The sequence below is a fragment of the Lineus longissimus genome, chromosome 17 (assembly GCF_910592395.1).
Source record: "Lineus longissimus chromosome 17, tnLinLong1.2, whole genome shotgun sequence".
Classification (NCBI taxonomy): Eukaryota; Metazoa; Nemertea; class Pilidiophora; order Heteronemertea; family Lineidae; genus Lineus; species Lineus longissimus.
In genome coordinates this window covers 10,632,595-10,658,603 of record NC_088324.1, presented here as the reverse complement: position 1 = coordinate 10,658,603, position 26,009 = coordinate 10,632,595, and the positions used below count along the sequence as shown (strand labels likewise).

The following is a 26,009-nucleotide window of genomic DNA, read 5'->3' as shown; positions in this document are numbered from 1 at the left end:
TACTTCCTGTGGTAGCACACACAGCGACCCCTCTGAAAAGATGCCTGGATCTCCCTGGCCTGCATTGGCAGTGCCAATGATTCCTTGGAGAAACGTAGTTCTAAGAAGGAAAAGCAACAATAGATACAATTCAGCCTTGTTTTATTCCAAATCTTTCTGAATATTTTCAAACATAACATACATGATGGATAAGTCTATACACTTCTGAGATACTGCAGGCCTGTAGCTAGCATTTTGGACATACAATGTAGGGGGCAAAATTGATTAAACTATTAAGAACTATATATACATGTATGCCTACCACTGTCAGTCAATCATACTTAATAAATATCACAACATTTGAAAAAACTTGCACTACTATTGAGAAGGCACGTGAACTATGCATGTGATTGATTCACAGCTTGTGCAAGGAACTGCTAGCGGAACTAGTGTGACACTGCTTTTCTCTACAGTACACTACAAAGTGAAAAGAATGCTCCCTCTCATACACATGCATAGTTCTCTTGTCTTCTAACACATCATTCATGATCACAGTAATCATTTTTTTTTTCAATACTTGAATTACAATGGACAGAAATAGTAAATTAATACATGTATATGCTATTAGAATTATCTCTAGCTGAGTCACTGGAAGACTGTAAAGTCATAATATCATTACCGGTTCTCCCAGGACCCTATTGCGTGGTAGCCAGCAGTGTTAACCACTAGGCTATGGAAGCTCCTCATATATCTATAAACATGATAAATACTTGGAATGTATACTTCTTGGGCCAAATATGGCTATGCTGTCTGGCTATCTGACACCACTGTATGGAATGCATTCAGCAAGCCAGTTGTGCAATCACACAAAAGGATAAAAGTCCATGGGTAGAGACGAGTGTCTACCTTACCAAGCTGTCCAGCTCAGAGCACAGAGGAAGAGTAATATTGCCACATTATCCCAAGTCATTCTCCCTTTGTTATTCCATTGATTCCGGCGTTTGTTGCCTGGAAGTCCGCCCCATCGTTGCTACACTGAACTCCTGATGTTTCCTTATGGCAACTGCTGTGATTTCATCAATACTTGGCCGAGTGTCTGGGTCTGTTCTTATACAACTGTTTACCAGTTCACAAAGCTGAAACAAAAGAAGAGTAGGATTTATAATGGGACGGCCTGGCAAGTCTTAGACTGCCTCAAATCAGCCTCTGATCAGGGTGGCAACAACAAAATAGAAGACATCCACAGTTTAAGAGAATTCTAATCCATGCCCAACAAGTAATTCATGAGGAATTTCTTTATAATTGGGCTGGCAATTTAAAGAAAAGTTTTAAGACATCACCTTGCTACAGTATTATAGAGACAAGCATCTTGCTCAGGGTTACATACCTCCCCTGAGTAGATTTCCGATGGCAGAGGTGTGTAATCACACTGTTCAATCTTCTTACATAATGAATACAAGTTCATTTTATCACCGTAGAAGGGAGACTTCAGAGCTGCCATCTGCTCGAAAAGAAAGAAAGAAAATTGCATCAAAGGGACAAGTGGTGTAATAGATTACCCCCACCCCCTCTACACTCCATACAGCAACCTCACACGTACCTCATATAATAGACAACCGAGTGACCAGATGTCTGACTTGAAGTTGTAACCATTCTCATGGATCCGCTCAGGTGACATGTAATAAGGCGTCCCCACTGAAAGAAGAGAACAATCCTTGAAATACTTCAATATCAAGAAAAAATACAAACATCCATTCTCCAAGCAGACATGATATTCAAGCATATTCTCTCTGCTAGTATTAGCCTCCATGTTGTATTGAAACCTCTGCTGTCAAAGAGTCGCCTACTCTATCACAAAAATACGTGCACCGACCGGCAGTCGAACCCACAACCTCAGACTCGGAGGTGAATTAGTCACTGACGTCAAATTCTAGCATTGGTCTTTCAACTTCGTCAGTCTTAACAGTCCACCAATGCCAAATAACCTACCTAAGGAATGTGCCGCAGTTGTTTTTGAGCTGAAGAAACGTCCAAGTCCAAGATCACCAAGCTTTGCCACTCCAGAAGCTGTTATGAATACATTTGCTGGCTTGATGTCTGAAATGAAGAAAGATACATGCAATCGCTTTACGTGGAGGTTTACATATGTTTTTAGCTGTAAAGCACATGTAAATTCAACTTGAAAATGCCTCCGAGTGACCCATCTCGTTAATGAAGTTGTTGTTTGCACAATCAAGTGAGAACACTTTGCTGGCTCTATAATTTTTTAAGTGCGGTAGGGCATTTGACCTTTCTAACCGGGGCTCTGGGAGTTTTTGAATACATATCAGCTTTCAGTTTCAGTCACCTGAGTTCACCTCACCTCTATGCATAATCCTCCTGTCATGCATGTGCTGCAATGCACTGCAGATCTGTACGAAGTATTTCCATATTGTCTTCTCGGGTATCAATCGAGACTGTTTCTTGAAATGCTACAATAAGGGTTAGGGAGAGGTTGATATTAGGTTATCATCTCAGACTGGTACAGCAGACTATGTCCAACCTCGATGGACTTGGTACTTGAGCAACGCAGCATTGCTAAGAGCTGTTAGCCTATGGCATTATAGGGAATATCTCATGCTCAAAACAATGCACCTTCATTTCTCGTGCTCTGACAGATCAAAGTAAGCATGAATGAAACTGTTCCAAACTCTGCATGACTCATTACTATGGAAGTCCACAAAACAAACTGATCGTGTGAAATTCTCTTTGAAAATTGAATCAAATCACTAGCAGACGCTTAAGCTCAGTCCTTCATACATAATTGGGTACAATTTCACCTACCCTAATCATTCTGGACAAGTCCCCAGCATCTGCGAGCTCCAAGACGATGTTCAGTTCATTATTCTCAATAAATGAAGCCAAGTACTTGATCACATTAGGATGATTAAGTTGCTGAACGAGAGGAAGTTATGTTATCATACAAGATGGAAACCAGTGCATGCTCTCCACAGCCGCTTTTGCTCTGGTGGGAAGGAGTAAATCATATCCTCTCCCAGACTTAAATAAATTCATCAAAAAGGACAAATATTCTCAATATGACAATAAGATAACTGTGTAAAATAAGCAAGTATGATAGTTCATGACCACAAGATAGAGGTATGGAGTCTGTGTTTAACATCTTATTTATGATGCCCCTACCTTTAGCAGATCAATCTCCTTTATACAATCTTGCCTGGCTTTAGCATCCATCATCTCAAAGATCTGAAGTGCAAACAACAGGATTAGGAAAACACCTTGTCTATTCTATAATGTCGGAGACCCAAGATTGTTTGACATATCTGTGTACAATAGAATCACTGTTAGTGGACACCTCTGAAAGCAGGACCCCCACCCTTTTATCAAAGACACTGCTGCCAAGGATGGAGCTGACATTTTGCCCAGTGATGCTCCTCGGTTTTCAGCTCCACCCTCTCGAGTGTTCGGTAAGACAACCATGCCTCTAATTCAGTATTAAATCCGACACAGACAAGAATTTACCTGGATCTTTTTAAAAGCTACCGTTTTGCCATTTACCATGTTCCGAGCCCGGTAAACCTCACTAAATTGTCCCTTTCCAATCTTTTTTGTAATATTGAAATTCGCGATAGCATTGAAGTGAATGTCTGTGCCATCGTCAGCCATTTTGGTTCAAGGTTGGTTAGAGGTGGAAGTTCAACTGCTCTAGCTGGAGATGAAGAGTTAGGTTGTTAATTGCTAATCTACTGCTGAATCTACTGAGGCTCACTGTGAAGAAACAGACCATGCAGATGTTGGTGTGAATGTAGCCTGTCCGTGTTTTCACCTCACATTGTAACTGAGTGGTCCTAACTTGTTCATAAGGCAGATGATTGTCAAATGGAACTCAAATTAATGACACGTTTGTCTTACTGACAAAATAATTGAAAGAACTAAAATCTTCATTTGTTCAGACGCATCACAATGAATTACTGTACATTGCTCTCATCACTCTGACCGTAGCTATGTTAGAGCAACTGGATGTCCATCAGGCATCAGTCTGACAAATGTTACAGACGGCTATGTTTATGGTGAGCCCTTGAATGACCTAACTACAGTAGATGAACGAAAAAGAGTTCACACCACATATTGCCCTGGTCTGTTTCCCCACAGTGAGTTTTATACATCAAAACATCAACAACACATTACCTGGACTTTCTTTAACGCAACACTACGATTATCCGCAGTATTCGTAGCTTTGTACACAACACTGAACTGCCCTCGTCCAATCTTTTTCTCAATTACAAAATATTTCAAACTGCCATACAGCTGATCTGGCGTAAGTTGTTTGATTTCTGTTTCTTCTGTTGCCATGGTAGCTGCCAATCGTATGTCTCTATCGGGGCTTAAATAACCTTTTCTTTTAATCGTTCTTCACAGTCCGAAACAACAGCTGCAATCTGAAACTAAAAAGTGAACGAAATTTCCAATCATACTGTTACTCCTTTGAAAAAACAGACAATTAGTATGTGTGTAAGAGTTCCCCCAGGAACCCACACTTTAGTCCACGGGGTATTTCAACGGCCCAGGGGAAATTTTACTTACTTATATACCAGGCGGGTAGTGCAAACCCGTTTCAACTGACAGAAATGCTGCATCATATCAGAAAGTTGACTGGTGAATCGGAAAATTTCTAAAATTATGAAATTAGGTTTTCCTGTGAGGTCTCCTCAGCTGCATTTAAGGTACTTCACCAGCTTTTCCCAGGAAAATGTTGACAAAATTTTGGGACACAAAGATTGATGTCAATAGGATATACTCAGCAAGACACCTCTACTGTAGGTCTAAAAGGTGACTGGCAAAGGTGTCATGGCGTAGATAACATGAAGGAACTAATTGGTGCTAAAGTCAAAGACATTAACACTTGTTAACACACAAACCGGATTGTCTTCCACTGTGCCAGACCACACTTCTCTTGTCTCTTGATCATATCAGTAACATCATCACTCATCATTTAAAACACTAGTATCATGCCATGTCTCTGAGTGGTCAGTCAAAAAACCACAAACAACTATTTTCTAGAAAAGCTACACTCTTCATCATGCGTTCCGATGTCACCCATTGGGAGTGTGAACAACATGCATCAGGTCCTTTGTTCAATGGGTGTGAACAACTCATGTAATGTCATAAAATAATGAGGCCAAGAAAAGCAATATGAAAATCAATAACTTGTGTGGTATTGACCTTAACCATAACTCTAATGGGATGCTAGCTATGTTAGCAATGTTGAGATTATTGACCTGTTGAGAAGACACAGCCACGGTATCAACACATGAGGGTTTCGATTGCAATTGTTAAATCAGCGAGTAGTTTTAGAATTTGCTTGTAGCCTAAGGTAAGTCACTCGTCAGTCTAGTTAAGCCTATAGAGTTGTAGCTAATAACAGTTTCTGTCATGTCAGTGGCTACATGCAATATACATGTAGTATATAGGTCAAGGCACTGGCATATGACTGGCTAGATGATTTAGGCAAAATATTTCAACTTTCAATTTTACAGTAATTCCACAGAGTGTCTTGGGTTTCTCTCTTACAAAGAGATTGTTCGCTTTTGCGAAATTGCCATCCTTGACGATGCGTCAACACCCAAAAGGCAAGGTGTGACATTTACTCAGAGTCCTTAGCATCAACTCAAATTTCTCTCCTGAGGCCAATGAGGGAAGCTTGATACTGCATGCACACTTCACCAACCCTCTGCATAATGTCAGGAGGTGTTGTGCGGAGCAGCTCAAAGACGAACTCATCTGGTCCAACAGGCTGATGATTAAACTGATTATATGGTAGCGGGTAAATGACATCTTGGCCCCGCCCGGGTCATCTACACTCGACTCCAGACACAGTTGACCGGCCTCGTCCTATCGCCGCGCCAGACGATCAGGACGAAATGGACAGCATGACCCAAGGGTACGTCATCAGGAAATAGCCAAAAATAAGACGACAAAATAAAATGTGCATCTGACATCACACAATAGCCTAACTATGATGTTTTTGTGTTAGTCACAGGCGTTTGAAAAGATCAGATTGCATAAGATGATTGCCTGGACTGGCTGGAGAGAGGATCAGAAACAAAATGGGGCATTTTCTAGATACACCATCTATACTTATAGCTGAGTGGGATATTGAATGCTTAATTGAAGTATACCTCAAAGAATGTAATCAAAAGTGGCTTGGTTGTCACTCAATGTCAATGCTGTCAAAACTATGACCCACTCTCGCTTTCAGGCTAAACAGTAGATTTGTACATATGGTCGGGCTGTAGAAATTAGTTGACTACTGCCTGGAAGCCAGGTCTGAATGGTATTGATTTATTCTCGCGCAGTATCAATTAGTGATTTCTGCGACGTTGTGCACAACGTCCTGTACATTCTGCGTAAACTGCTAATTGCATTGTGTGAGATTATAAGATGGTGGCCATGCTTTGGAATCTTTGTATTTTGATCTAGAAAACACCATATTTATTCATATTATACAGAAAATAACACGACCTTTATTAAAACGTAGATTAAGCTGTACTTGTGTTTGTTATCAGTGCCAACTTTTGTAAAAATATTTTCAGGGAATTGGGAGATATTTCAGTTTAGGTAAGGAAATGTAAAATCAGCTGCCCAGCAAAAAGTCATTCACTGTCATGACTCATGGACATGGGCATAGCAAAAAGTGGACTTGCACTTTGACTTTGCCTTTGACTTTGATATATCTTTCACTACTGTTGGCGAGTATGTGATGTCGAAATAACACAATTGATCTGGAGACATTTTCGCATTGTTGCAATCTCCTCCCTCAGTCCCTGGTCTTCTTCCATCAAAAGACTATTTGAAGTTTTGAAGCCACTGGGCTGACTGGCAGTGGTAGTTTATGTCTACTGAGTTTTACACTACTACACTACAGCAAATGCATAGGCGCGAAGAAGAAAGACTTAGAAGAAGACTAATCAATCAGAATATGGCAGGCCTTTGGATATGGCCCCATGTGTGGGGCTCCTTCTCGGAGTCGGACTGCGGTGCAGCTCCAAGTCCAATCACGATGACTGATCTTCTGATGCATGAAAATAAGAAAAACAATAGGACTATAACTTTAGTAATCTTCTTGTCATAACCAGAATGGCAATGATGAATCTCTTATTGACAGACTTCATTTCTACTTGATTCTTCACTTTCAGATTTCTCAAGTTTTTACGAAAGATTTTCCATCAGATCTTGAGACCACTGTTTAGTGGAGAGAAAAAACATTAAGGTTAGCCAGAAGATCATCTGTCACCATGGCAACTGCAGAAACTGAGGTCAAACAGCTCACTCAGGATCAACTGTACAGCAGTTTGAAATTTTTCGCAATCGAGAAAAAAATTGGACGCGGGCAATTCAGTGTTGTTTATAAAGCTAGTAATACAGCTGATACCCGCTCTGTGGCCCTGAAAAAGATTCAGGTAACTTATATTAGGTGATGGGTGTTATTTCAAAACACACTGTGGAGTTCCCGACCAGATCTGACCGTTTTAACATTTTTAAATCATGTTTTGTTACCTAAAGCGAATTCTAGAAAAAAAGTAAATTCTCTTTCTTGAACTATGGATAAAGTTTCTGGAGACTTACAAAATTTTGATAGCTGATTATTAATTTATGATTCTTTCGTGATCAAAAACCTTCAATTCAGGTTCATAGTTAGACAATCAAGTCACAGTTCATCACTAAATTTGATAATTGAATTGTGAGTAATCAAATTTCAAAGTTAATTTTTTTTTCGTCTCAGATATTTGATAATGACAATTTTTGTCTGCAATAAGACTGGTTGGTTTCTTCACTGTGCCTTAACTAGATATAGCAACTAACAAATTAATATTTTTCTCTGCAGAGATACAGGTTCACCTTGTAACAGACTAACTTTAGCCTCTAACTGACCTTGAACCAAAATGGCTGAGGACTCGGTCATGGATGACACAGACATGCGCTTCAATACTTTGTCAAATTTCACCATCGCTAAAAAGATTGGAAAGGGGCAATTCAGTGAGGTTTACCGTGCTCAATGCTTGGTAGATAACAGTGTGGTAGCTCTTAAAAAGGTCCAGGTAATACAATATTTTACAAGTGCATGTTGTGTTTTGTTTTTCAGCATTTTGTTGTCACTCTTTGTTTTGTGGTTCTTGTGATTGTTGGCACAATGAGTATTTTGACTGAATTTTAAATTAAGAAGAGTCTGTCAGATAAGACTTAAGTTGTGATCCCTTGTACCACTCTGTCAAGATGTTTAGAAAGGTATAAATGTCTCTCTCCAGATCTTTGAGATGATGGACGCTAAAGCCAGACAAGATTGTATAAAAGAGATAGATCTGTTGAAGGTAGGTACATGTACATTGAAAAAGATATGGTCAGATTGTGGTCCCAAACCTGTCCTTTCTATTCAAATTGACCTCTGTAATTGGGACACCTCTCTAATAAGGACAGCAGAGGTAATTCCCAAGGGTGTCCTTTTAAATTAGAGTGGTCTATTGTACATCCGCCCACACCATTTTGCGAGCATCTCCTAACAGTGGTGTACCAGATGACTTCATACTTTCGCAGTAACCCCAATATTCTCTTCATTTCCAGAAACTGAATCATCCTAATGTGATCAAGTACTTGGCTTCATTTATTGACAATAACGAACTGAACATTGTCCTGGAGCTCGCAGATGCTGGGGACTTGTCCAGAATGATCAAGGTGAGGAAACATGGGGCTCTGAGGTTTTCTGCTTCAAAAAGTGAACACATTTTGGATTCGGTAGTACAGATGCGAGAAGATGCCTGTGTCATAGCTAGCGATCAGCCCCAATAAACTGACACACACAATCAAAAAAATTATAAATTTATCACTCTTTTATATCCAGGGTTACATGTGTGTTTTCTTTGGGTTTTGAGAGGACTGATCGATTGCTATTGAGCTGTTGACTCTTGATATCATCACATCCCTGTGCCACATCGGGACCTCCCAGTGTATATGGAAGTCAGTCATATGATAGAGAGAATATCCTTTGATCTGCTTGGACATTGGTAGAAGATCCCAATGAGTGATACTTGTTTTTTTCTTCTTTGCAGCATTTCAAAAAGCAGAATAGGCTGATACCGGAGAAAACAATTTGGAAATATTTTGTACAGATCTGTAGTGCTTTGCAGCACATGCATGAGAGGAGGATAATGCATAGAGGTGAGTATAATTTATGAGCTGATCTAACAATCTAAAGGCCTACTCCATTTTCCAAAAACTCAAATTTTGTATCTTGACACATTTGCTCCTGGCAACCACGTAGATCTACGAGGCCCAAATTCCCTCTCTTTGAGCTGGTTATCGGAGTCTCATGGACTTCTTGAAAGTACTACGCCATCGCCATCTTCAGGGCAAGGTAGGAACTGAATGTACCGTGAAAATACCGTTTGGTCTTTTCAGTTCCTGCTTTGCCCTGAAGATGGCGATGGCGTAGTTCAGAACTTTAAATGACTTCATGAAAGAACTACGCCATTGCCATCTTCAGGGCAAGGTAGGAACTGAAAAGACCTAGTTCCTACCTTGCCCTGAAGATGGCGATGGCGTAGTTCTTTCATGAAGTCCATGAGACTCCGATTTATAACCAGCTCAAGGGGGGGGGGATTTGGGCCACGTAGATCTACGTGGTTCGGCGCTGAAGGTGTTAATGTGGTCATTTACTTTTTTTTCATTTCAGACATCAAGCCAGCCAACGTGTTCATAACAGCTTCTGGAGTGGCAAAGCTTGGTGATCTTGGACTTGGACGTTTCTTCAGTTCGAAGACGACAGCTGCACATTCCTTAGGTGGGTGATGTTAAGCTCTACTATCAGTCACACACCAAGGGCATTTACAGTCCTACCTCGCCTTTGAATTCTCTATTCAGATGAATAAATATGAATAAATATGAATCATGTGTGATGTGTGAAGAATTTCGGAGAAAATTATCAAGTCGGTTCTGAATACAGCCACGCAATCTGTGTGGAAATGTTGAGAGAAAAGGTTTGGTGCTTGGGGTTGGAACAGATGCATGAAAAAACAAGAAACAACAGAAGACTTCTTTTAACCAATCCTGCAGCTATGAGCAAGGGTTGAATACTTTGAGGAGTGAAGCTTAACGTTGGATGTATATCTTAATGTACCGTTAGTCCTTACTACCGTTGATACTTAATATTTCACACTGACTTATGTTCTAGAAATCTGCTTCCTCTTTCAGTGGGGACGCCATATTACATGTCACCTGAGCGAATCCATGAGAATGGTTACAACTTCAAGTCGGACATCTGGTCACTAGGTTGTCTCTTATACGAGGTACATTTTTCTTCCATCCTCAGTCATGAACAGAATCAGGCCTGTCCTCTGTTTTACCTCAGCTTGTCCATTTCCTGCAGTGGCTCTTGTTGGGCTATGCCGTTCGATAAAAATTTGAAACTTGAAACTGCATTTCTATTTGCCTGACCCATGATTAAATACAAACAGTGTACCCCTTTGAGAGTCTTGGATCCGACCATGTCTAGTCTTTAACATCATTCCTGTTCTCTTTTGTACAATAGATGGCGGCCTTGCAGTCCCCTTTCTATGGCGATAAGATGAACCTATATTCTCTTTGTAAGAAGATCGAGTTGTGTGATTATCCATCACTGCCGTCCGGACATTATTCAGAGGAGGTAAGAAAATTCTTTTTGGTGTCATTGGTTGTTGAGGGAAGACTAGTCTGGACTTATCTGCTCCTATTCTAGTGGTGAATCAAGGGGGCACCCCCCTCTTCACCAAATTTTTTAGAGGGGAGGTAGTTTGACTCCTAAGAGGACAACCATTCTTTTGACAGATGAGAAAACTTTCTAATTATATTCTTAATCCTCCTTTTTCAGTTGCGAGAACTAATCAATAGGTGTATTCGAACCGATCCAGATTCCCGTCCATGTATAGATGAAGTAAAAGCTGTCGCAACCGAGAAATATGAAAGCTTTTGTGCAGCATCAGGATCAGCACCAGGTTCAGCCTCCGGACAACGAACACCTGAGGCAATGGAATCCACCTAGTCAGCTGTTGTGGAACTATGCAGCAAGTTTTACAAATTGAGGGTCAGGGCTGTGTTTTGTAACTTGCTGTACATATTGGATATTGGTCATGTCGGCACAGCTAGATGTAGCAATCTCAGTGAAACTGGTATCTTTGGTATCTCCTGGTATGGCCAAATCAAGGGGTTATCACCAGTTTCTTTCCTGAAAAACAACTAGGCTTTCTGGGTTCCTTGCCTTACTGTTTTGGTTTCCTTATATTGCTTGAGAAACCTGAGTATACATAGATTGCACTGAGTATCGGACAGTTCAGGTTCCTGACCCGCCTGGCTCTCAATATGTAAAATGTTGTGTTTATTTTTGTAGAAAAGTCTAGCCACCTGTGATCTCTTGTTTGATATTTGAGTTTCATACTCTTCCATTCCTTGCTGAAGTTCATGTCACTGATCGTAATCATTAATGTCTTAAATTTTGCTGTGAGAAAATATGGCACACTTGAGGTGACCATGGCAAGAACTGGAGACGATGAGGCCGTATAGACTATAATAATTGGAAATTCAAATATTGTTGGTAACTTTTGTGCGAAATGTACATAGCCTTTAAGTCCATTGTTTTTATTAGACTCTGTTGAGATTCAAAATAGCTAATACATGTGTGTCTAGAGAAGATTTCCGTCCACTGTTATTCCAGTATTGAATATTGTGATCAAAGATTAGTCGGATTGAAAACAAAAGGATATGCACATATCTATGCTTAACCTTTTATACTTGTGTGCATTGCACATAATTGCATGACTTTTCTTTTGCTCTTATTCTTCTGGTATTGCTCTTTGAGTGCACATGTTTGCATGTTTCTCTAAAGGTCAGCCTTTTAGAAAATGAGGTCTCAGCATGTAAGCTTACTAACACTTAAACAAACTAATGCGGTTAAGTTTCATTACGTCATATTGGTCTACATTTTAGCTCCACCCTCACGGTTTTGGCGAGACACCTCCAGTACGGTATCAATGAACATGTACAAAGTAAAACCGCCCATATCCTTTTGTTTTCATATTCTGTCAATGGTAGGGATAGTGGTGTAATTGTATAAAGATTGTGAAGGTGTTATCTAATGCGTGGTGGGTTGATGTTGTTTACTAAACTAGTGTGGAGGGCTATGTTGGATTTGGTTTCCTTTCTGCCCAAAGTCAGGCTGGTTAAGGAGTATGATACTTTTTACCTCATTCATATCATGATAGAGGCTTTGTGGTTAAACCGTAGCCATTTTGCTGGCTGCCAGTGGGTCCATTAAAGTGTTAATATTGTCTAAGCAATTTTAGCGTCACAGTGCCATGAATCAGTGACTCGGTTTTATAGCAGGTACTGAGTTATCAAAATGCCGCACATGACAATGTGATAATTGAGGTTAGAATGCGGCTGCTGATCGGTTAAATTGCATTCACTTGTCATTTTGTCATGGCCTCGTTTGGGCGGTGCTGGAAAGTTTGTAAGGTCACGTTGCAGTTATAGTTTGTTAGTTTTAGAATCGCGCGTCAAACTCACGGCTGCTACAGAATCACTCTGACTAGTCTCGGACACGTTTACCCGTCACTGCTGAAATATCCATTATGAGCTTTCCAGGGTTATTGTCACTTTTCAACTTGATTAGCAAATGCTAACCCTTGATTGGTCATGATGGAATTACCATTACCGTCCTGAAATGTGTTGTTTTATGTGCTACATTGTTAAATCCACTTCAGATTTACTCCTATATGTAGTTTTGTCACTGTGTGAAAGGTAGAATGAACACAATACCAAAACCTCGATACCTTGATTGGAATTCAAACCGTATCTCTTGTATTGCCCGTCCTCTGCTCTACCATTTAGATGTGTCGCGGTCCCTTGTTCTTCTACAAGGTGTGACACCATTATTATAACCAACATTAGCAAATTGTTGATGGTATGCAATGAGGTGATGAGCCTTAGATCTCCATGAAGCTCATCATCAAGGTTTTGTGTCACAACAGATGAGTAGAAGGTTGGTAATGTCAGTTTTACAGTACTGCTTTGTTTATGATATGTACTTTATCATGTATCATTAGGTAATTCACAGAAGAGAGTATGGAAGTCAGCAAAATAGTAAAGGTGTACAGATTTAAAGTGTTTTTAATTTGCTTGTAAATAAACAAAATGTGCACATCACTCTACTTTTGTTTAATTTTATATCTTTTAAGGGTTGACCATAGGTACCACCATTTTGGCTAGACCTCCAAACCCTAAAGCAATTAGAACTCTATCCAAATGTATTGAATGCTCATTTAAATCATGGGAGGCAGGTCTCTGGAAAACAAAGAACAGACTCCAGCCCTTGAAAGTTTTGAAGGAGTTCTAATTACTCGTTTCTTTTCACAACCATAAAAATGCAGCATAGTCATTAGGTAATGAGGGCAACAAAATAAATTTTTGATTTCCATTTATTCATTGGCTGGCTTGGGTCATGGAACTAGCAAAATCAATCAACACACAATAGATTACCCCAAGCTTATCACAAGGTCAATAGTGGGGTACACCAAACAAGCCCCTCAGCCTGCCACTGATGGTGGTTAGATGTACCCATGATATCAAATTGGTGGTAATCGGGCAAGAAGTTAAGGAATAATCACATTTTTAAGGTTTTTGGATTTTTGCCCCCTGGTGGTCAAGTGGTGAATCATATTGGACCAAACTTCGGTCCCTGAGATCACCTGACTAAGGGGTAAATGTGTACCAAATTTGGTATCAATAGTCATTGCAGTTTAGAAACGTGCCATCGTTACATCCTAACGACCAATTTACACCATTTGACCTCTGTGACCTTGAAAAGGAGGTCAAATCAAAAACCCGGACGATATATGATGCACCTTTGCTAGAAGTACCTACCATATTTTTTTCAAAATTTCCCGACTACTATTAAGGGAGATATTGCATATTTTCACTTTTAACGTTTGGACCCCTGGTGGCCAAACCATGAAACGAATCGGACCGAAACTTGGTCTCCAAGGTGTCATTACATAAGGGTACATGTGTACCAAGTTTCAACTCAATAGCTCTAACAGTTACGAAACGTGCCCTGCTAACGGACGACGGACGACGACGACGACGACGACGACGACGACGACGACGACGACGACGACGACGACGACGACGGACGACGGACGCCACGGTATGGGATAAGCTCACCTCTGCTAAGAGGTGAGCTAAAAAGCAACACACATTTACAAATTACATGAAAGAATCAACAGTTTGCAGGGAATACCACATAGCTATCAGGTAATAGCCCTCTCAACTGGTGACAATCAGACTGGCTTAACTTCTCATTAACGACCACTTCTCAATTACATTAATAAAACAAAAAATGGGTCATTGTATACAGTACTTCGATGAGAAGCACTTTAATTTTGTCCCCCACTCTCAACTAAGATATTTGTGCGGAAGGTTCAATGCGGCAAATTGCATGGCTTTTTAAACCTGTAAAGAAATAGGTCTCTACACCACCTAAGCTACACTGGCTAAAGTAACAGGACATTTAGACAGTAACATAGACTGTTAACAATACCGCTATCCAGCCGGTGATGTCTTACGATGTCATAAAAAATAAATCCATTTTTTATCAAGTAGGGTACCTGAAGGCTTAGGATTCCGAAAGATAATAATTACATGTATATTCATTCAAGCCTATTCCTTTTCTTTGGCTTGTGGCTCATCTGGTGGCACTTAATTGGCTCTTTAACGGAGTCTTGGCTCTTGGCTCTCAGATTAGGTTATCCCGTGGATATTCCATTGTACAATCTTTACTCCAATAACCAGATTTACAACTTTTCAAATCACATACTACTACAGAGCACAAACTACACAGTTATAGGCCAAAATGGGCCTGCTCATGGTCAAGTAGAATCACCGAAACTATCCTCAAATGAGCCATTGAATGCGACATGTAACAAGCAACACTAATTTACAAAGGATGTGAAAGAGTTAACCGTTTGACGGAATGCCACATAACTATCAGGTAATCTCCCTCTGAACTGGTGACAATCGGACTGGCCTGAAATTCTCATTATCGTCCACTCCTCAATAAAAATCCAAATAAAATGGGGTCGTTGTATACAGTTGTACTGTATTACCCCGATGAGAAGCAATTTCAAGTATGTCCCCCACTCTCAACCAAGATATTTGTGCGTACCGGTTTGACTACGGGCTGAAGTTGACGATGTACTCCTGACGGAGCCATTGGGTTCTTCGCCCGCTCATTGACCGAGGCATGGTGACCTGGAGACAGTGACCGGGTTAGCACTGGCTGGTCGAAGGACATATTCACAGGGCGTCCATTCGCATCTTCTCATCTTTCAGGTACTACCCATTCACGTGGACCAAGTCTTACCCAGCAACCTCCCCCTACGTAGCGTGGGGTACCAACCCACCGCAGATTCAGGAGATGTGTGCAATGGTAACCAGATATCCTACACCACACCAGATCTCAGAACTGGTAATGATGCTGCCCATTCGTAACAGGTTTAACCGCCGTCATGCCCCTTTGATTTTGCCATTCAACGCCACCATCGGGACACAGGCCTCAAATTGAGGGATGGGCGGTAATGATTATTTCAGACCGATCAGAATGTCACAAGCCCAGAGCGAAATCACCAGACAGTTATATGGAGTTACACCAAAAGGCTGACCCCTCACTTCATTTGTAAATAGGTGTTGGATATTTTTGTCACATTCAATGGACCCAGTCCAACAATCTCTGGAGGGACCTTCAGTGCGGCAAATCGCATAGGTTTTTAAAAGTGATGACAAAAAGGTCACTCCACTGAGCTAAGCTACAGTAACTTATAAAATACCAGGTGTGGTTATTGGGACACCCTAATCTGAGAGCCAAGAGCCGCAAGCACCGTTTTTTTACAGTACAGATATGCAGAGTACCGGTAGGCCCTAGTGATAGTGTATCACTACGCTATCTCATTGCTTGAATTGGCAAATTTCAATTAAGATTTCACAAATTTGAGCAATATGCCTTTTTAAAACAATTTTGATTGCACTATTTGCACAAGGCTACATGATACTGCAGGAATGACAAACAGGTGTGAGTAAGCAGGGTGTGAAGTGCAGACTCAATGTACACTGTACCCGCCGTATTGTATAGACGGCGTAACAACAGTATGATAAAAAAATCTTGGCATGGTAGACTGTTAACAATACCGCTATCCAGCCGGCGATGTCTTACGACGTCATAAACGGTTACAAAATAAATCCATTTTTTATCAAGTAGGGTACCTGTAGGCTTAGGATTCCCAAAGATAATAATTATATTCATTCAAGCCTATTCCTTTTCTTTGGCTTGTGGCTCATCTGGTGGCACTTAATTGACTCTTTAACGGAGTCTTGGCTCTTGGCTCTCAGATTAGGGTATCCCGTGGATATTCCATTGTACAATCTTTACTCCAATAACCAGATTTACAACTTTTCAAATCACATACTACTACAGAGCACAAACTACACAGTTATAGGCCAAAATGGGCCTGCTCATGGTCAAGTAGAATCACCGAAACTATCCTCAAATGAGCCATTGAATGCGACATGTAACAAGCAACACTAATTTACAAAGGATGTGAAAGAGTTAACCGTTTGACGGAATGCCACATAACTATCAGGTAATCTCCCTCTGAACTGGTGACAATCGGACTGGCCTGAAATTCTCATTATCGTCCACTCCTCAATAAAAATCCAAATAAAATGGGGTCGTTGTATACAGTTGTACTGTATTACCCCGATGAGAAGCAATTTCAAGTATGTCCCCCACTCTCAACCAAGATATTTGTGCGTACCGGTTTGACTACGGGCTGAAGTTGACGATGTACTCCTGACGGAGCCATTGGGTTCTTCGCCCGCTCATTGACCGAGGCATGGTGACCTGGAGACAGTGACCGGGTTAGCACTGGCTGGTCGAAGGACATATTCACAGGGCGTCCATTCGCAACTTCTCATCTTTCAGGTACTACCCATTCACGTGGACCAAGTCTTACCCAGCAACCTCCCCCTACGTAGCGTGGGGTACCAACCCACCGCAGATTCAGGAGATGTGTGCAATGGTAACCAGATATCCTACACCACACCAGATCTCAGAACTGGTAATGATGCTGCCCATTCGCAACAGGTTTAACCGCCGTCATGCCCCTTTGATTTTGCCATTCAACGCCACCATCGGGACACAGGCCTCAAATTGAGGGATGGGCGGTAATGATTATTTCAGACCGATCAGAATGTCACAAGCCCAGAGCGAAATCACCAGACAGTTATATGGAGTTACACCAAAAGGCTGACCCCTCACTTCATTTGTAAATAGGTGTTGGATATTTTTGTCACATTCAATGGACCCACTCCGGTCCAACAATCTCTGGAGGGACCTTCAGTGCGGCAAATCGCATAGGTTTTTAAAAGTGATGACAAAAAGGTCACTCCACTGAGCTAAGCTACAGTAACTTATAAAATACCAGGTGTGGTTATTGGGACACCCTAATCTGAGAGCCAAGAGCCGCAAGCACCGTTTTTTTACAGTACAGATATGCAGAGTACCGGTAGGCCCTAGTGATAGTGTATCACTACGCTATCTCATTGCTTGAATTGGCAAATTTCAATTAAGATTCCACAAATTTGAGCAATATGCCTTTTTAAAACAATTTTGATTGCACTATTTGCACAAGGCTACATGATACTGCAGGAATGACAAACAGGTGTGAGTAAGCAGGGTGTGAAGTGCAGACTCAATGTACACTGTACCCGCCGTATTGTATAGACGGCGTAACAACAGTATGATAAAAAAATCTTGGCATGGTAGACTGTTAACAATACCGCTATCCAGCCGGCGATGTCTTACGACGTCATAAACGGTTACAAAATAAATCCATTTTTTATCAAGTAGGGTACCTGTAGGCTTAGGATTCCCAAAGATAATAATTATATTCATTCAAGCCTATTCCTTTTCTTTGGCTTGTGGCTCATCTGGTGGCACTTAATTGACTCTTTAACGGAGTCTTGGCTCTTGGCTCTCAGATTAGGGTATCCCGTGGATATTCCATTGTACAATCTTTACTCCAATAACCAGATTTACAACTTTTCAAATCACATACTACTACAGAGCACAAACTACACAGTTATAGGCCAAAATGGGCCTGCTCATGGTCAAGTAGAATCACCGAAACTATCCTCAAATGAGCCATTGAATGCGACATGTAACAAGCAACACTAATTTACAAAGGATGTGAAAGAGTTAACCGTTTGACGGAATGCCACATAACTATCAGGTAATCTCCCTCTGAACTGGTGACAATCGGACTGGCCTGAAATTCTCATTATCGTCCACTCCTCAATAAAAATCCAAATAAAATGGGGTCGTTGTATACAGTTGTACTGTATTACCCCGATGAGAAGCAATTTCAAGTATGTCCCCCACTCTCAACCAAGATATTTGTGCGTACCGGTTTGACTACGGGCTGAAGTTGACGATGTACTCCTGACGGAGCCATTGGGTTCTTCGCCCGCTCATTGACCGAGGCATGGTGACCTGGAGACAGTGACCGGGTTAGCACTGGCTGGTCGAAGGACATATTCACAGGGCGTCCATTCGCAACTTCTCATCTTTCAGGTACTACCCATTCACGTGGACCAAGTCTTACCCAGCAACCTCCCCCTACGTAGCGTGGGGTACCAACCCACCGCAGATTCAGGAGATGTGTGCAATGGTAACCAGATATCCTACACCACACCAGATCTCAGAACTGGTAATGATGCTGCCCATTCGCAACAGGTTTAACCGCCGTCATGCCCCTTTGATTTTGCCATTCAACGCCACCATCGGGACACAGGCCTCAAATTGAGGGATGGGCGGTAATGATTATTTCAGACCGATCAGAATGTCACAAGCCCAGAGCGAAATAACCAGACAGTTATATGGAGTTACACCAAAAGGCTGACCCCTCACTTCATTTGTAAATAGGTGTTGGATATTTTTGTCACATTCAATGGACCCAGTCCAACAATCTCTGGAGGGACCTTCAGTGCGGCAAATCGCATAGGTTTTTAAAAGTGATGACAAAAAGGTCACTCCACTGAGCTAAGCTACAGTAACTTATAAAATACCAGGTGTGGTTATTGGGACACCCTAATCTGAGAGCCAAGAGCCGCAAGCACCGTTTTTTTACAGTACAGATATGCAGAGTACCGGTAGGCCCTAGTGATAGTGTATCACTACGCTATCTCATTGCTTGAATTGGCAAATTTCAATTAAGATTTCACAAATTTGAGCAATATGCCTTTTTAAAACAATTTTGATTGCACTATTTGCACAAGGCTACATGATACTGCAGGAATGACAAACAGGTGTGAGTAAGCAGGGTGTGAAGTGCAGACTCAATGTACACTGTACCCGCCGTATTGTATAGACGGCGTAACAACAGTATGATAAAAAAATCTTGGCATGGTAGACTGTTAACAATACCGCTATCCAGCCGGCGATGTCTTACGACGTCATAAACGGTTACAAAATAAATCCATTTTTTATCAAGTAGGGTACCTGTAGGCTTAGGATTCCCGAAGATAATAATTATATTCATTCAAGCCTATTCCTTTTCTTTGGCTTGTGGCTCATCTGGTGGCACTTAATTGACTCTTTAACGGAGTCTTGGCTCTTGGCTCTCAGATTAGGGTATCCCGTGGATATTCCATTGTACAATCTTTACTCCAATAACCAGATTTACAACTTTTCAAATCACATACTACTACAGAGCACAAACTACACAGTTATAGGCCAAAATGGGCCTGCTCATGGTCAAGTAGAATCACCGAAACTATCCTCAAATGAGCCATTGAATGCGACATGTAACAAGCAACACTAATTTACAAAGGATGTGAAAGAGTTAACCATTTGACGGAATGCCACATAACTATCAGGTAATCTCCCTCTGAACTGGTGACAATCGGACTGGCCTGAAATTCTCATTATCGTCCACTCCTCAATAAAAATCCAAATAAAATGGGGTCGTTGTATACAGTTGTACTGTATTACCCCGATGAGAAGCAATTTCAAGTATGTCCCCCACTCTCAACCAAGATATTTGTGCGTACCGGTTTGACTACGGGCTGAAGTTGACGATGTACTCCTGACGGAGCCATTGGGTTCTTCGCCCGCTCATTGACCGAGGCATGGTGACCTGGAGACAGTGACCGGGTTAGCACTGGCTGGTCGAAGGACATATTCACAGGGCGTCCATTCGCAACTTCTCATCTTTCAGGTACTACCCATTCACGTGGACCAAGTCTTACCCAGCAACCTCCCCCTACGTAGCGTGGGGTACCAACCCACCGCAGATTCAGGAGATGTGTGCAATGGTAACCAGATATCCTACACCACACCAGATCTCAGAACTGGTAATGATGCTGCCCATTCGCAACAGGTTTAACCGCCGTCATGCCCCTTTGATTTTGCCATTCAACGCCACCATCGGGACACAGGCCTCAAATTGAGGGATGGGCGGTAATGATTATTTCAGACCGATCAGAATGTCACAAGCCCAGAGCGAAATCACCAGACAGTTATATGGAGTTACACCAAAAGGCTGACCCCTCACTTCATTTGTAAATAGGTGTTGGATATTTTTGTCACATTCAATGGACCCAGTCCAACAATCTCTGGAGGGACCTTCAGTGCGGCAAATCGCATAGGTTTTTAAAAGTGATGACAAAAAGGTCACTCCACTGAGCTAAGCTACAGTAACTTATAAAATACCAGGTGTGGTTATTGGGACACCCTAATCTGAGAGCCAAGAGCCGCGAGCACCGTTTTTTTACAGTACAGATATGCAGAGTACCGGTAGGCCCTAGTGATAGTGTATCACTACGCTATCTCATTGCTTGAATTGGCAAATTTCAATTAAGATTTCACAAATTTGAGCAATATGCCTTTTTAAAACAATTTTGATTGCACTATTTGCACAAGGCTACATGATACTGCAGGAATGACAAACACGTGTGAGTAAGCAGGGTGTGAAGTGCAGACTCAATGTACACTGTACCCGCCGTATTGTATAGACGGCGTAACAACAGTATGATAAAAAATCTTGGCATGGTAGACCGTTAACAATACCGCTATCCAGCCGGCGATGTCTTACGACGTCATAAACGGTTACAAAATAAATCCATTTTTTATCAAGTAGGGTACCTGTAGGCTTAGGATTCCCAAAGATAATAATTATATTCATTCAAGCCTATTCCTTTTCTTTGGCTTGTGGCTCATCTGGTGGCACTTAATTGACTCTTTAACGGAGTCTTGGCTCTTGGCTCTCAGATTAGGGTATCCCGTGGATATTCCATTGTACAATCTTTACTCCAATAACCAGATTTACAACTTTTCAAATCACATACTACTAGAGCACAAACTACACAGTTATAGGCCAAAATGGGCCTGCTCATGGTCAAGTAGAATCACCGAAACTATCCTCAAATGAGCCATTAAATGCAACATGTAACAAGCAACACTAATTTACAAAGGATGTGAAAGAGTTAACCGTTTGACGGAATGCCACATAACTATCAGGTAATCTCCCTCTGAACTGGTGACAATCGGACTGGCCTGAAATTCTCATTATCGTCCACTCCTCAATAAAAATCCAAATAAAATGGGGTCGTTGTATACAGTTGTACTGTATTACCCCGATGAGAAGCAATTTCAAGTATGTCCCCCACTCTCAACCAAGATATTTGTGCGTACCGGTTTGACTACGGGCTGAAGTTGACGATGTACTCCTGACGGAGCCATTGGGTTCTTCGCCCGCTCATTGACCGAGGCATGGTGACCTGGAGACAGTGACCGGGTTAGCACTGGCTGGTCGAAGGACATATTCACAGGGCGTCCATTCGCAACTTCTCATCTTTCAGGTACTACCCATTCACGTGGACCAAGTCTTACCCAGCAACCTCCCCCTACATAGCGTGGGGTACCAACCCACCGCAGATTCAGGAGATGTGTGCAATGGTAACCAGATATCCTACACCACACCAGATCTCAGAACTGGTAATGATGCTGCCCATTCGCAACAGGTTTAACCGCCGTCATGCCCCTTTGATTTTGCCATTCAACGCCACCATCGGGACACAGGCCTCAAATTGAGGGATGGGCGGTAATGATTATTTCAGACCGATCAGAATGTCACAAGCCCAGAGCGAAATCACCAGACAGTTATATGGAGTTACACCAAAAGGCTGACCCCTCACTTCATTTGTAAATAGGTGTTGGATATTTTTGTCACATTCAATGGACCCAGTCCAACAATCTCTGGAGGGACCTTCAGTGCGGCAAATCGCATTTGAATGTAAAATCTTCACTACACTACCTAAGCTACAGCAGCTGGAATATCGGGACAAAACCTTTTTGCCTCTCTGAAGTACCACTCCCAATTTAGTTTGTCTTTATCCTTGAACACCAAAACTAACTCTAAAACTAGCCAACAAGAGAGATCTAACCACTATATTCTTTCTCGGCATCCAGGAGTTTGACGGTTTGAGGAGTGGTACTTCCTCTGCATCCAGGAGTTTGACGGTTTGAGGAGTGGTACTTCTTAGAGGCAAAAAAGTTTTGTCCCGATAGTCCACTGAGGAGTCAATCATAGTCCTACAGAATTAAAAGATAACTTTTGAACCCTTAGGCCTAAATTGAAAAGAGCTCCTTCTCAGTTGAGCAAGTGAAAGTCCAGATATTGTTGGTGCTGTCTTCCACAATTTTCCTCATGCCCAGGATGTCCTGCACGTACTTCACCATCCGATGTCCTTACCCGGGAACAAGCTGAAATAATGACGAGGACTGATGGTGAGAAGAAGAGAAAGATTATTTACGTCCTTCAATTTTCTGTAAAGTGCATTTCAATGATCTCATCTTGCTCTAATTTTACTGTGTAGGTGTAGTGGTCTTTCCGACCGCAATTGATCCTTCACTCTTAAGGTTAAGAGGGTCTATGACACTCAATTCATGCCCTATACAGTGGAACCTCCTTTTTCTATCACCTCCGTTTGTGTTGGCAGGACTCTCTTTATCATGGTCCCAAATGGGTCTTGTCATAAGCAATTTCTAAGCATGCCTTAATAAGTAAAGAGAGCAACTAGAAGACAAATGACAATAAAATGGGCGACTATGAGCCATGGAGGACAACGTAAAGATGTGACGGAATGCTGTTCTAGACAAGCACATTCTAGACAAGCACAGGAAATGCTTTCTCACCACCTTACATCTAGCATAGATGACATCTTCTCCAGTCAGAAGGGCAGGGGTCCTATTGTTCAGTTGTTGACAGCGATTTGGATCTGCAACTCATGGTCAAAGTCATCCTTTTTCATGTCCAGATTGTTTTACGAGAGAAGTCATGATTCTCTACCAGCTTCAATTGCTGGAGGACTTCCGGAAGGGGTGCTGAAAATGACAACAATTCTCTGTTAACTTTTGATTTTGATGTCTTCTTCTACCAAGACTGTTTAAGAAACAGCACAAAGAAGTGCCTCAGGCGGATTTACTAAGCACCCCAATTTCAAATGCTACTGCAGAAATGGCACCTTTATTCCTGATGTTTACAGGATGTCAATATCACAAGATATCACTGTCAAATAAAATGTCAGAATGACTTTTTTAAAGTGACCCTATCACGGCAGTCTGGTCTCTGGAGGCCAGTTGTGACTTTGTCCACAAATGACCAATTCTTGATGACTGCAAATTAAAATCGGAATCAAATACCACAGACAATCATTTCGTACAACTGTAACTGTCACTAAGCAACTAATAACCTACTTCTTACTAAGGAGGCAAATTAGGCACCGTACAGTTATTGCCCAAACCAATCAGCTTTGTCCTTCTACTTGAGCTGAGTTTTTCTAGAACAACCTCGGTGACAATTCAAGTTCATACTTAAACTTAAAACCGTGAACACCTTAAATAAACTTACAGGAAAAGCCTTTACAATGTAGTTCTAACTGGAAGTATCTTCGCCAGTCCAGCCATTGGTGGTGCTGGCAACATGATGGGTAATGCAGACGTCTTAAGCTTGATCTGGCTCCAGCTCTCGTCTACAGGAGGTGTTCCAGGCCCCTGTGACAAGTGTCTCCCAGCATCCTTGCAAAGTGATGGTTTCTCCAGGCCCCTGTGACAAGTGTTTCCCACCATCCTTGCAAAGTGATGGTTTCTCCAGGCCCCTGTGACAAGAGTCTCCCACCATCCTTGCAAAGTGATGGTTTCTCCAGGCCCCTGTGACAAGTGTCTCCCACCATCCTTGCAAAGTGATGGTTTCTCCAGGCCCCTGTGACAAGTGTCTCTCAGCATCTCTACAAAGTGACGGTGTCTCCAGGCCCCTGTGACAAGAGTCTCCCACCATCCCTGCAAAGTGATGGTTTCTCCAGGCCCCCGTGACAAGTGTCTTCCACCATCCCTGCAAAGTGATGGTTTCTCCAGGCCCCCGTGACAAGTGTCTCCCACCATCCCTGCAAAGTGATGGTTTCTCCAGGCCCCCGTGACAAGTGTCTTCCACCATCCTTGCAAAGTGATGGTTTCTCCAGGCCCCCGTGACAAGTGTTTCCCACCATCCTTGCAAAGTGATGGTTTCTCCAGGCCCCTGTGACAAGAGTCTCCCACCATCCCTGCAAAGTGAAGGTTTCTCCAGGCCCCAGTGACAAGTGTCTCAAAGCATCCTTGCAAAGTGATGGTTTCTCCAGGCCCCTGTGACAAGAGTCTCCCACCATCCTTGCAAAGTGATGGTTTCTCCAGGCCCCTGTGACAAGAGTCTCCCACCATCCCTGCAAAGTGAAGGTTTCTCCAGGCCCCAGTGACAAGTGTCTCAAAGCATCCTTGCAAAGTGAAGGTTTCTCCAGGCCCCTGCGACAAGTGTCTCAAAGCATCCTTGCAAAGTGATGGTTTCTCCAGGCCCCTGTGACAAGTGTCTCAAAGCATCCTTGCAAAGTGATGGTTTCTCCAGGCCCCTGTGACAAGTGTCTCAAAGCATCCTTGCAAAGTGATGGTTTCTCCAGGCCCCTGCGACAAGTGTCTCAAAGCATCCTTGCAAAGTGATGGTTTCTCCAGGCCCCTGTGACAAGTGTCTCAAAGCATCCTTGCAAAGTGATGGTTTCTCCAGGCCCCTGCGACAAGTGTCTCAAAGCATCCTTGCAAAGTGATGGTTTCTCCAGGCCCCTGTGACAAGAGTCTCCCACCATCCCTGCAAAGTGAAGGTTTCTCCAGGCCCCAGTGACAAGTGTCTCAAAGCATCCTTGCAAAGTGATGGTTTCTCCAGGCCCCTGTGACAAGTGTCTCAAAGCATCCTTGCAAAGTGATGGTTTCTCCAGGCCCCTGTGACAAGTGTCTCAAAGCATCCTTGCAAAGTGATGGTTTCTCCAGGCCCCTGCGACAAGTGTCTCAAAGCATCCTTGCAAAGTGATGGTTTCTCCAGGCCCCTGCGACAAGTGTCTCAAAGCATCCTTGCAAAGTGATGGTTTCTCCAGGCCCCTGCGACAAGTGTCTCAAAGCATCCTTGCAAAGTGATGGTTTCTCCAGGCCCCTGCGACAAGTGTCTCAAAGCATCCTTGCAAAGTGATGGTTTCTCCAGGCCCCTGCGACAAGTGTCTCAAAGCATCCTTGCAAAGTGATGGTTTCTCCATGCCCGTGGGACAAGTGTCTCCCAGAATCCTTGCAAAGTGATGGTTTCTCCAGGCCCCTGGGACAACCAAGCCCATCGATATTGAAACCACGCTGAAAAAGGACACAAACCATTTGAATGATCATGAACTTTTGGCCATTACGCATGAAATTCTAATACTCTGACATCTGGAAGCATTCACATTTTTGTTGACTTGCTCTCGATATCTCATCATAGCAGGGTAACTGTGGCGGCTACCTGATGTTGTTGGGCAGCCAGTTTGAAACTCTTTTTCACTCTCGGTGGCAG

General features: G+C 42.3%; 2 protein-coding genes and 1 long non-coding RNA gene across 6 annotated transcripts; 1 reads left to right on the top strand and 2 right to left on the bottom strand.

Annotated features, from left to right (window-relative positions):
- Positions 1 to 84: 84 nt before the first annotated feature.
- Positions 85 to 6,386, bottom strand: LOC135501134 (serine/threonine-protein kinase Nek7-like). 2 transcript variants are annotated; one of them, XM_064792981.1, is made up of 9 exons: positions 6,156 to 6,386; positions 4,165 to 4,421; positions 3,160 to 3,222; positions 2,803 to 2,913; positions 2,342 to 2,450; positions 1,969 to 2,076; positions 1,580 to 1,674; positions 1,367 to 1,480; positions 86 to 1,115 (listed from the first exon to the last, which is right to left on the bottom strand). In XM_064792981.1, exons 2-9 carry the CDS (start codon positions 4,327 to 4,329, stop codon positions 960 to 962), a joined length of 921 nt encoding a protein of 306 aa, XP_064649051.1. In that variant the 5' UTR covers positions 4,330 to 4,421; positions 6,156 to 6,386; the 3' UTR covers positions 86 to 959. The 2 variants fall into 2 exon arrangements, with proteins under 2 accessions (XP_064649052.1, XP_064649051.1); XM_064792982.1 differs by lacking the exons at positions 4,165 to 4,421; positions 6,156 to 6,386 and adding an exon at positions 3,499 to 3,783 and having other exon boundaries at positions 85 to 1,115.
- LOC135501133 (serine/threonine-protein kinase Nek7-like) lies at positions 5,103 to 13,195 on the top strand. Of its 3 annotated transcripts, XM_064792980.1 has the most exons (10): positions 6,413 to 6,594; positions 7,173 to 7,246; positions 7,862 to 8,075; positions 8,283 to 8,345; positions 8,596 to 8,706; positions 9,081 to 9,189; positions 9,704 to 9,811; positions 10,222 to 10,316; positions 10,559 to 10,672; positions 10,877 to 13,195. In XM_064792980.1, exons 3-10 carry the CDS (start codon positions 7,920 to 7,922, stop codon positions 11,045 to 11,047), a joined length of 927 nt encoding a protein of 308 aa, XP_064649050.1. In that variant the 5' UTR covers positions 6,413 to 6,594; positions 7,173 to 7,246; positions 7,862 to 7,919; the 3' UTR covers positions 11,048 to 13,195. The 3 variants fall into 3 exon arrangements, with proteins under 3 accessions (XP_064649049.1, XP_064649050.1, XP_064649048.1); XM_064792979.1 differs by lacking the exons at positions 6,413 to 6,594; positions 7,862 to 8,075 and adding an exon at positions 5,103 to 5,350 and having other exon boundaries at positions 7,173 to 7,436; XM_064792978.1 differs by lacking the exon at positions 7,862 to 8,075 and having other exon boundaries at positions 7,173 to 7,436.
- Positions 13,196 to 21,508: 8,313 nt separating this feature from the next.
- LOC135501768 (uncharacterized) lies at positions 21,509 to 24,114 on the bottom strand. Its single transcript, XR_010449635.1, has 3 exons — positions 24,024 to 24,114; positions 23,317 to 23,497; positions 21,509 to 22,876 (listed from the first exon to the last, which is right to left on the bottom strand). It is a non-coding gene; the product is annotated as an uncharacterized LOC135501768 (long non-coding RNA).
- Between the last annotated feature and the right edge of the window lie 1,895 nt (positions 24,115 to 26,009).

Coding starts and splice junctions, on each gene's coding strand:
- LOC135501134 (XM_064792981.1), bottom strand. CDS start 4,329: ATGGCAACAGAAGAAACAGAAATCAAACAACTTACGCCAGATCAGCTG. Junction 2,451..2,802: donor ACTTGTCCAGAATGATTAGG/GTAGGTGAAATT, acceptor CCCTTATTGTAG/CATTTCAAGAAACAGTCTCG. Junction 1,481..1,579: donor TCGGTTGTCTATTATATGAG/GTACGTGTGAGG, acceptor CTTTTCGAGCAG/ATGGCAGCTCTGAAGTCTCC.
- LOC135501133 (XM_064792979.1), top strand. CDS start 7,272: ATGGCAACTGCAGAAACTGAGGTCAAACAGCTCACTCAGGATCAACTG. Junction 8,707..9,080: donor ACTTGTCCAGAATGATCAAG/GTGAGGAAACAT, acceptor TCTTCTTTGCAG/CATTTCAAAAAGCAGAATAG. Junction 9,190..9,703: donor GAGGAGGATAATGCATAGAG/GTGAGTATAATT, acceptor TTTTCATTTCAG/ACATCAAGCCAGCCAACGTG.